General features: G+C 37.0%; 1 protein-coding gene across 2 annotated transcripts in view; it reads right to left on the bottom strand.

Annotated features, from left to right (window-relative positions):
- SOS1 (SOS Ras/Rac guanine nucleotide exchange factor 1) overlaps positions 1-15,206 on the bottom strand; it is a 140,833-nt gene that overhangs the window by 78,823 nt on the left and 46,804 nt on the right. For both annotated transcript variants that reach the window (XM_081253505.1, XM_081253506.1), the window contains exon 2: positions 3,810-3,935. In XM_081253505.1, the coding sequence (XP_081109631.1) occupies positions 3,810-3,935 (126 nt within the window). The remainder of the gene's footprint in view (positions 1-3,809; positions 3,936-15,206) is intronic.

Below are 15,206 nucleotides of genomic sequence, written 5' to 3'. Positions count from 1 at the left end.
CTTTATCAGGGATATATCAGAAAAAATACTACTGCTTTTACTTCTACTTTTAAAATGACTAAATATACAAAATGAGGAGAGGGAGAGCAAACCAGATTGGAGGAATTTTTATACACTATCTTTTAAAACATTATTTTAAAAAGACAGGACCAAATAATATATACCCCTTCTCTGCATTCCCAGGGAGTTTATATATACTACCTTATTAATCTGGAACACTGCCTGACAAATAGTGGATATTCAAATATTGGTGCCATGGATTAGTGAACATTAGCTACAGCAACAAAACAAAATCCCATTCATTTGAACTACGATAGTTCATAGTCTGTGATAATCTGTAGCACAATTTATCAAAACTTTTAAATTAGCATAAGCAAGATTATAGATATGTATGTAACCCATTAGTTTTCAAGCACTTCTGAAGTATCTATTTTCCTAAAACTATAGGTCAACTAAAAATCACTTTTATTTTTTCATTGAAACAAATCCCCTAGGGGCCGAATATTAAGCAAGAATTGCCACCCTACTTTGAATTATGCTTATACTTTAAAGTAATCAAAATGTATTCTTCATAAGTAAAATTCACATATTCCACTAAATCAGACTGCTCTATTTCTTAAAGCACATTTTTTATACGGCCTTCAAATTAATTTTTTTATGAATTATCCCTTATCTCAAAATTTATTTGAAGGGCTTGCTAAAGTCATGGCCCTTATTATTTTAAAAGAAAGCTCCATAAATGCATTAGAGAAATTAAAGAAAATTATTTCCTGATAAAAGAATCTGAAGACACTATTATATTCATCTAAATATCTCCAATCTCCATATTCTTAAATAAATACCTTTCCAGGAATGGTACACAAAGAAGGGTATTTGACTATTGATTGGAAAAGAACTAGATTTCCATCTTTTTAAAAAATCCGTTCTACCATTCTGCGGGTTGACTGTCTAATATATAAAACAAGGAGAACAATAACTATACTCCACAGGGTTGTTGGAAGGGCATAGAAATGTCTATAACAGTACTTTGAAATTACAAAGCCTATTACACAACTGATCGCTACTTCTATTACTGTCATATATTCTCTTTCAAAAAGTCCATTCCCAACCACAACATCAGCTCACTGGAATATCCCATGGCTACATCTATTTTAAACGTCCAAGTTACTTGCTTAAAAATAGCACAACAGGGCAGAGGGTAAATATCTTCAATATCTCAGAAGTTTTCTGAGTATTAAAAAGCCATGAAATATCCCTTATTATCTAGAATCGTGAGTACCTACATAATGATTAAATCTGTGCAAGTGGAAGACTGAGAGACTCATTAGTAATTTTTGAGAACTCATGGAGATCTCCTTCAATACTGGAAAATTATGTTAGTTTTTATATTAATGAAAAGGAGAAAATTAGATAAACACAGGTATAGTACAACATTATTTGGAAAGAGCTGAATTTCGGTTTGTAGTGTTTTCAAACTAGCAAATACCTGGAATATACTAACATCAGAATGATGATACGATCTGTAACCCCATTCTAATACACTACATATAGGATTGGATGCTACATTTTATGAACACTGTGGGAGAACCTAATCAGGGTCCAAAAGATCAAACGGAGTTGTTAACAAGGAGAGTCAGGCAACCATTTCTATTCAAGATCTACTCTGAAAGCCCAATGTTAATAAGTGCCTAAAGGAAATTATGAATAAAAGGTATTTTACTTATAATTCAATGGAAAAATGGGATAAAAATGTATAAACCTACTTTGAATTACTTTAAAAATCAAAGTGAATTACTATTCCATAGTACACAATCTTTTCTACATCCACAACCTCTGTAACTTAGTGTTGCTCAGTATTTCTTTGCCTCAATTGAAACCTGGATCTCCCCTAAAGACTTCTAGAGCAGGAAATGCCCTTGTCCCAAAACCCACATGAAGGTGGATTTAGCATCTTTTCCACTCCTCAAGCTGATTCTGGAATATCACTCTTCCACTCTCATGTAAAGTCCTGCCATCATCCTGTGTGACTCTGTTGTTTAAATTAAGGACACATAAAATATTTTGACCTCTTAACTCCTTGAACACTTCATTATAGGGACTTTCATGTCTAGTCCAGCTACCACCACATGGCCACATCCTGCTTTTGTAACTATGTTACTTTAGAAATCCTAAATTCTAACAACTCTGTCTCTGATCTCAATCTATTCTTCTGTTTCTATCACTCAGGTATTCTAGTGTTATCAGCTCTCTGATCTTATTGGGAAATCCAGTACTGTTCCCTCCACGTTTTGCCAATCTACCTTCCCCTCTCCTACCTGGCAGAATAGTTTAGTAGAATTTATGCCCAGAAAGCTTAGGCTTTCTGGGTTAGAGTCTTGGCTTCACTACTTACTAGCTGTAACCATGGGCAACTTAGTTAACCTCTTTGTGCTTCAGTTTCCACACTAATTCATTCAATATATAATTTCTGAGCGCCTTCTCAGTGCCAGACAATATTCTAGGTGCTGGGGATTTGGTAGTGAACAAGACCTTATATTCTGGACCTTATACCTTATTAAAGGAAAAGACAGCAACATCTTCATGGGGTTACTAAAAACTTTAAATGAAACATAAACATGGAAGTGTCTAAACAAGTGTATGATACCATAGCAAGCACTCAAATATCAGCTGTTTTTAAATTTCACTTTTTTCCTTATCCAATTTGATTCTCTGATGCTCTTTTCACAGCTGAACTTCCTATTGAATATAACTATATACCAATCCCTCACCCCTCAGGGTAACAGAGCAGGGCCTGGGGTAGACAGAGATACACCTCCTCCCCAGTCACTGTGTACTGCAAAATCATGATTACATTCTAGTGTGTCCTGAAAAGGGTTGTAAAGCACTGCTACTACCAATTTCCACAATTCTCTTGCCCTACTGTTCTGCCATTATATATGCATGGTGAAATGCCATTCAACTCAACCATCTTTTTTGTGCCCAAACGAGTACTGCAAAAGAAATGTCACAGAAATGCAAAGATTTGTATACTATACATTCAAGGTGTTTAAAGTCAAATGATCCTTCATCATTGCCAGAAAACTCCTTTTGTATTTCCAGCTCTATCTCCCGTTTTCTATAGTTGGTACTCAAACCTCCTTTCTTCTCTCAATCTTGACTCCTCAAGAACTCCATTTAGATGGCTCTTGTTCTGAGAAGCTAACCTTAAGCCCCAAAGCCTGTGTTATTAGTTTACCCATTTTTCGTTTCCCACATACCCTTTTCTCATAGTACATCACATTATGTTATCGCCCATATACCTACCTGTATCTCCACTAAACTATAAGCCCTAAAAAAAGAGGAGCCATGTCACCTTTGTAGGAGATTACAGAACTTCCTTCCTAGATTTTTAGATGTTTCCCTCCCTTCCAATTGGTGGAAAGTGGTTCACTGCTATCTAAAATACACCTAGCAACTGAAGATCAAAGGATTAATTGAAATGTTTTTGAAATGATAGCTGGCTTTAAAAAACAAACAAATAAAAACACTTGACAAATTCCACTCTTAAAGGTATATTTGTCATCCTAGCATCAAGAAGCAGTGTTTAGAGGCCACTAAAAGTTCATTTTAGATTAAAAGCAAATAATGGAATAGTTTGACAGCAAAAACATATACAAGCTATCATACACTCAATACAAAGTTAAAATAAATCCAGTCATTATTTTTAAAATACATATATATATTTTGTGGAACTGAAAAGCAAACTCTTTCCCCCTTCACTGACATTACAATAAACACACATATTAGATACAAGGCAAAATTTATCATACCTCTACATCTGAAGCACTTCGGGGCTGAGCCTGGCATAGCATATTTAATAACTGCAAAATTAATTCTTCAACATACTGAAGAGCATCATCACTAGACTCAAGAGTAGGATGAACTTGCCCCTGAACCTATAAACAAAAAACAAAGTAATTAAAACGTAGGCTTGTTTCATCTAATTAAACAAACGAAACAAATAATTTTTTTTTTTTTTTTTTGCGGTACGCGGGCCTCTCACTGTTGTGGCCTCTCCCGTTGCGGAGCACAGGCTCTGGACGCGCAGGCTCAGCGGCCATGGCTCACAGGCCCAGCCGCTCCGCGGCATGTGGGATCCTCCTGGACCGGGGCACGAACCCATGTCCCCTGCATCGGCAGGCGGACTCTCAACCACTGCGCCACCAGGGAAGCCCGTAAGTTTGTTTTTTTAAGTGTGGGTTTGTATTCAAGAACATGGTCTAGCTTGCAAATACAGATTTGAATGTTATGACCCAAGTCTGGAATTCTTAACCTTTTCCCCAGCCACGTGCACCCTACGTGCTTATTAACATGTTTCTAGAGATTCAGATACTTAATTGCATAATTTCCTTTTTTTTTTCTTAAACCATGGTTATCCTGGAGTGTGGGAATATAGAGAGGGAGGGAGAGGCTGAGATGGGGATAAAAGATGCAGTTTATATGGTTTTTGCCAAGAACCAGTTGTAATTAGAACACTTAGTGAACATAGTGCTTGGGCAAAATTGACTTCCTATGGGTCCCTTGTTTAACTCTATCTTTCCTACCCAATGACAAAATCCAAGAGGGATATATCTTATTCACCAAAGTAACTGGGATATATCTTACTCATCAAAGTAACTCCAGCATCTAGCGCTGTACATGGCACATAAAACAAGTTTGATAAATGTCTGTTGAACACAAAGTCATCCTATATCAAAGGACACAAAATGGGCACTTTTGACAATGTGAGACTGTCTATGCTTCAGGAAGATAACTTGATGGTCACTCATTCATAAATGCCCAATAATCTTTTTTTTTTTTTTTTTTTTTGTGGTACGTGGGCCTCTCACTGCTGTGGCCTCTCCCGTTGTGGAGCACAGGCTCCGGACATGAAGGCTCAGCGGCCATGGCTCACAGGCCCAGCCGCTCCGCGGCATGTGGGATCCTCCCAGACCGGGGCACGAACCCATGTCCCCTGCATCGGCAGGTGGACCTTCAACCACTGCACCACCAGGGAAGCCCATGCCCAATAATCTTTACCTTCATTTTCCTCGACCATTTCTTTGGAGGCATCTTAGGCCACCAGTTTTGGTAAAATTTACATTTTAATAACCAGCATGATAGTCTTTACTTGCATCCCTTTGTCACTCACTATGGGTCAAAACTGTTCCCTACTTTAAAAAGGGGCAGAAAAATCAGTTTCAGGAGACAAACAATACATGTTTCAAAATATGCTCAACTCTCTAAAGGACAGTAGAGCTCTCAGATCTCTCATTGGATGAAAGTATACAGTACTCACTAGCCAAGAGCATTTAGTATGGTCTGTCCTACTACATACGCCTCATTAGCTGAGGGTTTGACAGCCTCAATGTATGGAGAAATTTTATTATAAAGTATACCATATAATGAATTTTAAAATATATATTAAAAGTACATAGACATGCATATGAACATATATATGCACTTATAATACTTTTTAAAGAAAAGTATTTTAGAGGCAAATAACATGACAATTCAGAACTGTGTGAGGGGTGCTACATTAATTATGATGTTTAAAACAATTTACTATTATTTTACAGGTGAAGAAACTGAGCCCCAAAAGGCTTAAATCATCTGCCCAAGTACTTTTTGTCATTTTGGGTATAGCTATTACCAACCTGATTGTAACTGATCTGCTTACAAATCTCTCACCCTATTAGATGACTGAATGGTTGTGCAGTTAAAATAATGGATGGAGTATGGACTAGAACCCAGAATTCATGTTTCTCAGCTTTCTGTTCACCAGGTCATCACATTCTGACTAATCTGTGTAGGCAGCGAAACTTGTAAACAGATTCCTCTTCAACACTAAGCATAATTTTTAAAAACCTTTTAAAAATGAAACAAAAAACCCCCTGGAACTTTTGACAACAGTTTTATTTTTATCCATTGAATTGCATGCCCTCATTGGCTTAAACTGTTTTCTTAGATACCCTTTACCTTCATGATTGACTTATCTTCCTTGAAAAGTGAATCTTAACACTTTATGGTGGGTTTTTTTTTTGTTGTTGTTGTTTTTGGTGGAGCACTCTCGACTTTTTTAAACTCTCTTTTCTTATTATCAGTGACACAATCTATTCTGCTTCTCTTATTTCTTTCTTTTTCCATTTTTTCCTTATAGAGTTCCATATCTTCCCTCACCCCTCAAATGTGGAGTCCACCCTTGTCTGTCTGCTCCCTTCTTCTGTTCTCTCTCCCAACTAATCTCATTTACTTCCATATTTTTATCACCTGCGTGGATGACTCCAAATCTATCTGTAGTCCTGACTTTTCTCCTGACTTTTAGACCCATATACCAAATTACTTGCTAGATATCTCCACCTATCCTACCAAAATCTCAACTATACATGGAGTGGGGAGGAGCTTATTATAAATGTTGAACAAGAGAAACTATATCTCACAAATGAAAAACAGTACAGACAGCCCCTGGTTTCACCAAGATGTAGTCCCGGAAAATGTAGCTATAATTGGGGTTACATTCCTATTCAAGGCTCCAGCATCACATAAAATATAGCTACAGATTTATAAAACAACATACTTTTATAAGTAAAAGAGACTTTAGAAGTCATTTCACTCAGTCCCTTTACTTAGTAGATAATAAAAAGGATACACCCACAATCCTGTAGCTAACTAGTAATGCTGAACCTGGGCCTCCTGGTATCTAGGCCAAAGCTCTTTCCACTAAACCCCTGTCAACTTGGAGGAGTCCTAGTAGCTCCATCAGCATAAAGAGTAGAATGTCCATGGACTGTATCTATTTATATAGTGGGCTTCTATATAAAACTTGGCTTTTTTTTCTTTTGGCTGCACCACGCAGCATATGGGATCTTAGTTCCCCAACCAGGGATCGAGCCCACACCTCCTGCAGTGGAAGTGTGGAGTCTTAATCACTGGATCGCCAGGGAAGTCCCTAAAGCTTGGCTTGAAGTATGCGGTCATACTTTAAGAAACATCAGCATGTCATAAATGTAAATGCAGCACTATAAATCTTATCATCTGAAAAGGTAAAATCATTCAAAATGGATAAAATGATCACTGATTACACAAACGATCCCATGTATTACATAAAATTGTAAATATACTAAAAATCTGACATAAAGCTAAATTGCTAGAGATAATAAATATTAAGATGAAAATATTTAGGGACTTCCCTGGTGGCACAGTGGTTAAGAATCTCCCTGCCAATGCAGGGGACATGGGTTGGAGCCCTGGTCCGGGAAGATCCCACATGCCGCAGAGCAGTTAAGCCCATGCGTCACAACTACTGAGTCTACGCTCTAGAGCAGGCGAGCCACAACTACTGAGCCTGTGTGCCACAACTACTGAAGCTCGTGCACCTAGAGCCCGTGCTCCACCACAAGAGAAGCCACCACAATGAGAAGCCAGCACACTGCAGCGAAGAGTGGCCCCTGCTCACCACAACTAGAGGAAGCCCACGCCCAGCAATGAAAACCCAGTATAGCCAAAAAATAAAGATATTTATATATATAAAAAAAGGATGAAAATATTTAATCAACAATAATTCTAATTAACTTTAAAAAATATCAAGCCTTGGGCTTCCCTGGTGGCGCAGTGGTTGAGAGTCCGCCTGCCGATGCAGGGGACGCGGGTTCATGCCCCGGTCTGGGAGGATCCCACATGCCGCGGAGCGGCTAGGCCCGTGAGCCATGGCCGCTGAGCCTGCGCGTCCGGAGCCTGTGCTCCACAACGGGAGAGGCCACAACAGTGAGAGGCCCGCGTATCGCAAAAAAAAAATAAATAAAAAATAAATAATAAATAAATAAATAAATAAATAAAAAATATCAAGCCTTTTGAGGAAGTGGCTTAGGTACCTCAAAACATTTTAGAAAGTGTTCAAGAAAATGTAAATTGATCAGATTATATTTTTTAAATGTTGTTTTTCAAAGAAACCCATAGAAACTGTATAATTCTTCACTAATATAGCTCCATCTTTAACTGCTCTTCAATTTACACTTTATGCTGAAGCAATTCATACTATTCAGTTTGTGAAACATGGCATGCAGTTTTCACGCACACTGTTCTCCATGGCTATCATTCATTCTCTTACCGTTTCGCCTACCTATCTGACTTTCAAACCCCAGATCTCGTGTCATTTGGGTAGATTTTCTTGCTTGTTGTCTCTTTCTAAGGCAGAATTAATCTCATTCATTTAAGTGATTTATTGAACCTATTAAATACTGGATATACAGAGATGAATAAAAAACAGCCCCTGCTCTATGGGTCTTACACTCCGCTCTGTGCTAATCCTTGTACTAGGTATCACATTTTTGTTATTGGGTTTGTCCTACTGAGTTATAATTACATGTTCCCTTGTCTATTTCCTCTATTGATGCTCCCATTACGCAAGGCCTTGTTTATCTACTTACAGAATCATTTTCTCTTTGCTTTTCACTCTAAACCCCTGACATTCAGGGAATACTCAAAGCCTCTGTGTTATAGGGGTGAAAGGAAGAAAATATCTCTTCCTCAGAATTAAGAGTGAAAAGGGGTGGTGGTAATGCTAGAAGTCTGGTTGATTTCAGGAGAATAAACCCTTACGGCAGAAACCATTCAATATATAAAGGCAGTCAGAACTAAAATCAATGTTTATTACGTAGAATCAAATGAACTGTATATAAATACAGTGGTGAAATGCTATGGTTTAAAAAAACAAACCAAAAACTGTGATACTGCTTATCACTTATAGTTAAAATGTTAAATTAAGCTCGACACCTTGTATGATACACGAAATTTTAGAAATTCAAATTCAGTTTTATTCGTTGATGGTTACTAATAGCCAAATAAAACCTATCAGGTAAATAAATCAAACAAAGAATTAGGCTTAAATAGAAAATAATGCATGATGCCAACTGTTCACCTAAATTTCTGGAGATTAACCTTTATCACATCTTAAGTCTGTCAAATCAGAATCATAAGGTTTATTCATACAAGAGACTAATAAATTATTTTAATTCTCTAAAAACAATACTTCAAAATCTCTGACTGAAAAACATGTACAATGGTAAATGCTTAAAGACAAGCAGAACACCAATTCCTGAAATACAGACTTCGCTCTTTATTCTTTCAAGGAAGATGGTGTTAAGAGATTTCTTTAATGAGCAGACAGATGTAGCATTCCATTTCCTTATACAGATAGGATAAAAAAACGCTTCTATGAGATAGTGTTACACCTAAAGTGTTCCATTCCATCTAAATGGTACTCAAAGATATTTAATAGATCAAATGATCCAAATTATTCAAGACTATACAGAATAGGTTACACTGCCAAATTTTATGACAGCCTTTAGAAGCTATCTACAACTAACATTCACTAAGGGTGTATGCATGAGAGCGATTATAATATGCACTTAGACTTGGGTTTAAAGTTGATGGGGGTTTTCCTTTACATGCAGTTTTCAAAAACATTATATTTTATACTTAGGTTTACTGACATAGAAAACTTCATATGCTTCTTTAAATGCACTTATCTTAGGTAATTTAAGTAAAGTAAATGCAAAAACTTCACTAAAAAATGAATGATAGCCATGAATAAGAATTTTATATGATCATGACAGTAATTCTTTTGAGGTATAATCATCATATTCAATTAAGGAATAATCATCATATTCAGTTAAAGATACCACCCACTGAATTTTAAACATTTCTTAAGGACTGCCGGCTTCTGTCTTGACAGTTCATTTTGTCTCTAGTAATTTCTAACAAATTCAGAAGCAACTTTTGGCTATTATTGTCAGATTTATGGAATCTGGAAAAGCAAAGGGATTAGATCTATATCAATTCCTAGCTGTTTGATCCATGAGTCCTCTAACTGTATTCAGGAACCCCTTGGGTAAACTGCTAGAAAACACTAAGTTGAATTCTGATGAATCTTTCATAGCCTTTTCTAGCTAATGGCTCTCTGAAGAATTAGAAACCTTCTGGATTGTACTTTGTCACATCTTGAGCCCAGGTCTGCTACTTTTATTTAAACATATAACAGAATTTGAAATAAAACTGGTATGCTCAAAACCTTTACCACAGCAAATAATAAAGATTTGGACTGTTAAATCAATTTCTCATTGTTACAATTAGTCAATGTATGATGTTTTAGGTTCTTATTTCTCCTCATTTTGAGGTTTATTTAAAAATCAAAGCAAAAAAGCCTTTGTTTAAAAAACAATTAAAAGTAACAATAATAAAACAAATCAGGGAACTTGAATTTTTTCCAAAAACAAAATTGACTGAAAATATTTTCGCATTTCTTACGGCTTGTTAATTAGCCTTTAGGCCCATGTATGTAACATTTTTCTCCCCCCGCCAATTTCCTCTCATTGCTGGGGCCACGAAGACAAATGAGAACATGACATCTGCCCTCAAAGAGTTCAGCTCACAGAGGAGCTAGACATGTCAACAAGTGACTTAACACAGTGTTATGAGGTTACAATAGTGTTATATTTACGGTACAATGATAACCAAAAAAAGAGTGATCCTTGCTGATGGTGTGTGAGGAGTATCAGAAGTCTTCACAAGTAAAACACACTTGAACTGGATTATAAAGGATGAACAAGGTGCAACAGGGAAGCAGAAAAGGGAGTAGGGCTTTTACTAAAAGAGGTAACATATAAAGAGGCATAGAGGCCAAGACAAAATGATGTATTGGGGAAACTGTAAGAGTTGGATCAAAGACTGCACCTGGGAAAAGCTAAGACTGGAAAGGGCAGGCTTGTGTGTCATGCTAAGAAGTTGAGAAATGATCAGGGCAGAAGAAAATGATAGAAGGGTTTCAAACAGACATTGACATAATTAGATCTATTTGCTGAAGAATCTCTCTGGTGTCAGTATAAAGGATGGGTTAAAACAAAGATGAAAGTGAAGAAAGCAAAACTAGTTGGAAGGATGCTGCAGGCTGTGTAAAAAGATACAATGGGGCTTCCCTGGTGGCGCAGTGGTTGAGAGTCCGCCTGCTGATGCAGGGGACACGGGTTCGTGCCCCGGTCCGGGAAGATCCCACATGCCGCGGAGCGGCTGGTCCCGTGAGCCATGGCCGCTGAGCCTGCGCGTCCGGAGCCTGTGCTCCGCAACGGGAGAGGCCACAACAGTGAGGGGCCCGCGTACCACAAAAAAAAAAAAAAAAAAAAAAGATACAATGAAGGCCTGAAACAATGTAGAAGCAGTGGCAGATGTAAAAGAAGTGAGGAGGTAAGTCTGGATAATTATTTTGGGGGTAGTGAGAACAGCAATGAGGGAGAACCACTAATTTCACTAGGATAGGAAATACTAGAAGAGGGTAATATTTTTCAGGAAGGTAAGAAATTCAAGTTTAATACCTTAGTTTAAGGTTCTTGTACTATACCTAAGGAAACAAAGTTGAAATTGTTTTTTTTTTATTATATTTTATTTTTGGGGTTGTGGAGAAGACACAGGGAGAAGATAGCTATCCATAAGACAAGAAGAGAGGCCTCAGAAGAAATCCACCCCGGCAGCACCTGGATCTTGGACTTCTAGCCTCTAGAATTGTAATAAAATACATTTCTGTTGTTTAAGCCACCCAGTGTGTGGTACTTTGTTATGGCAGCCCTGGTCAACTAATACAACTTTGTACTTGTTAAAAAGAATAAATCAGAGCTTTGCCATTTAACAGATTTCCTTAAGGTGTTCTTGAGTAAGACAGAAAACTTTAAAGTACAGGAACACTCAAAAAACCACAAACACACAATACAAACACATACAAACTTGTATGTATGTATAATGTATTACATACATCTGTACATGAACACGACAACATGGAGAAAAATATGGAATAATATAACCTAGGTTATTAATATGGGTTAGAAGGACCTGGCAGGGCAGGAATGTGGATGAAAGGGAAGAAAAAGGGGGGAAGAATGAACAAACTACCCCTCCCTCTCAAAAAACAAAAACAAAAAAACCTGTACTGAAAATAACTGTCATATTTATGCACTTTTGTAACACTTCATGTAAATATAAAATGTAGATTTAAATTTTTTCATTTTATTTTTCATTTAAATAAAAAATTTCATGATTGCTTTTCTGTTGTGTGTACATCAGCGATGGGAAAGACAACATTCAAAGTCCTTTCCCACAGAAAATAACTATGCACATCAAATTCCAAATACCTGTCAAGTGCCAAGTTTACATCATCTTTCATTTATTTTGCTTTAAAAACAATGAGTATGGCCTTCCTAGACAATTTTTATTACTTTCTGTGATAACAGAGTTCCCATCAATAAAACAAAGAACTGGCTCAAGAAAAGAATCTCTGATGGAGTTTTAGTTCTTCTTCAAAGCATTTTCTTAATCCTCACACTCAAAAATCTTCCAAAAGAGAAATCCCTTATCAGTGATGTCCTGACACAGGTAGGAGCTCTTTATAATATTCCCATCTTTTTTACCCTAGGGCTCCCACTCATTCTATTCTACTTTAAGTTTTGATCTCTAAGAGGCATCTTTAAAGCTGGAATACCAAGTCATAACACATGTGTGTCCATTGTCTATCCTTTGACAGTTTTCCCCAAAATACCAACAGATGGCAGTTTGTGACTAAAATATCTAATAAAACTCACCAATTGACTGCCCATAACCTCTAAGCATTAGATTCTAAAATCTAGTGAATCAAAGGCAGGGGGAAATTTTCTTTCAAATTCAATCTTCTCCAAATAGATCGGGTTCCTTGACGTATAATCACTAACAGTAAATTGATTTATGAGATGAACTAAATAGATTTCTCCACATTTATACTTTCATTTCTATAAAGTAAAATGGTCAATGTCATCTGTGAATTCCAGGTGACATTCTTGTAAATTTTAACAATTTTCAGACTTTCTGAGTAAATGAGGCTACATCTCAAATACGACAATGCACTTATGCATATGTTCAACTAGGATACTAGGAATATAAGATAGACATAGTCTCTGCCTTCACAGAGCTTAGAAGTACAAGAGGGGAACAAGACAAGTAATCACAAAAGTAACTACACAGTAAGAGGCAGAGTAGTGAAGAGGTTAAATGTGGGGTAAATTGTCTAAATTCAAACTCAGTTCTTTAAATTATCATGGAGTAACCCTAAAAAATTACTTAATCCTTCTGATAATATTATGTACCAGTACACAGTCAAGGTTTACTAAATGTTAGCTGCAGCTATTACTGGTATTCTTATTAAAGGATGTCCTGAAGCTACAAAAGGGGCCTAAATTAACCGGGTGGTTCTGGAAATAAAGATTAAAGCTGAAACCTGAAGGGTGAGTAGAATTTAGGTAAAAAGCGGATTGGTGAAGTGAGAGGAATGATATTCTAGGCAAAGGGAACAGCATGTACAGACATGAAGGGGACAGTGAAGGAAATGAAATTAGAGAGGGTTAGGTAGGGCCCACATCACTGGCCAGATGCACCAGATGCAGATGCATTTACTAAGATGAGGAAAACTGTAAGAAGCAGATTTTTTAGTAAATGCGAGGACAAGGAGATTAAGAGTTCAGTTCATTATGCTTGATATCTTCTTTTTAAAAGTATAATCGACATACATTAAATTAGTTTCAGGTGTGCAACATATTGATTCAACATTTGTATACATTGTGAAATTATCACCACAATAAGACTAGTTACCATATGTCACATACAAAGTCATAAACCTTTTTTCTTGTAATAAGAACTTTTAAAATTTACTTTCTTAGCAACTTTCAAATTTGTGATACATTACTGACCATAGCCACCATGCTGTACATCACATCCCTGTGACTTTATTCCGCAACTGGAAGTTTGTACCTTTTGATCCCCTCACCCATTTTGCCCACCCCTCAACCCCCCTCCCCTCTGGCAACCACAGATTCATTCTCTGTATCTATGAGTTTGGTTTTATTTTGTTTGTCCATTTGTTTTGTTTTTAAAATTCCACATATAAGTAAAATCATATGGTAATTGTCTTTCTCTGGCTTATTTCACTTAGCATAAAACCCTCAACGTCCATCCACGTTGCTGCAAATGGCAAAATTTCATTCATTTTATGGCTGATTAGTATTCCATTGTGTGTGTGTATACACACACACGCCCCACATCTTATTTATCTGCTCATTCATTGATAGACACTTCGGTTGTTTCCATATCTTGGCTATTGTATTCCATTGTGTGTGTGAATACACACACACACATCCTACATCTTATTTATCCACTCATTCACTGATAGACACTTCGATTGTTTCCATATCTTGCTTGCAATGAACATAAGGGTGCATGAATCTTTTCAAATTAGTGTTCTCATTTTCTTCAGATAAATACCCAGAAGTGGAATTCCTGAATGATATGGTAGTTCTATCTTTAATTTTTTGAGGAACCTCCAAACTGTTTTCCATAGTGGCTGCACCAATTTACATTTCCACCAACAGTGCACAAAGGTTCCCTATTCTCTACATCCTCACCAACACTTGTTATTTCTTGTCCTTTTGATTATAGTCATTCTTACAGGTATAAGGTGTGTCAGACTGTGGCTCTGATTTGCATTTTGCTGATGATTAGTGATGTTGAGCATCTTTTAATATGCATGGTTGGTCATCTGTGTATCTTCTTTGGAAAAATGTCTATTCAGACCCTCTACCCACTTTTTAATAAGACTGGTTGTTTTATTTGTTATTGAGTTGTATGAGTTCCTTACATATGTTGTATATTAAGTCCTTGTCGGGTATATGACTTGCAAATATCCTCTACCATCCACTAGGTTGCCTTTTATTAATGGTTTCCTGTGCATAAGCTTTTCAGTGTGATGTAGCTCAGCGGTCCCCAAACTTTTTGGCACCAGGGGCCAGTTTTGTCGAAGACAATTTTTCCATGGACCGGGGGTGCTGGAGTGGTACATTCAAGCGCATTATATTCATTGTGCACTTTATTTCTATTATTATTATTATACTGTAATATGTAATGAAATAATTATACAACTCACCGTAATGCTGACAGGAGGCAGAGCTCAGGTGGTAATGCGAGCAATGGGGAATGGCTGTAAATACAGATGAAGCTTCGCTCACTCGCCCACTGCTCACCTTCTGCTGTGCGGCCTGGGGGTTGGGTACCCTGATGTAGCTCATTTTTTTATTTTTGCTTTTGTTGCCATTGCCTTTGGAGTCGGATCCAAAAATATATCT

This window comes from Mesoplodon bidens (genome assembly GCF_964165515.1).
Source record: "Mesoplodon bidens genome assembly, chromosome: 14".
In the NCBI taxonomy this organism is placed as follows: domain Eukaryota; kingdom Metazoa; phylum Chordata; class Mammalia; order Artiodactyla; family Ziphiidae; genus Mesoplodon; species Mesoplodon bidens.
Note: the sequence above shows the minus strand (reverse complement) of the source record. Positions and strands in the feature narration are given on the sequence as shown.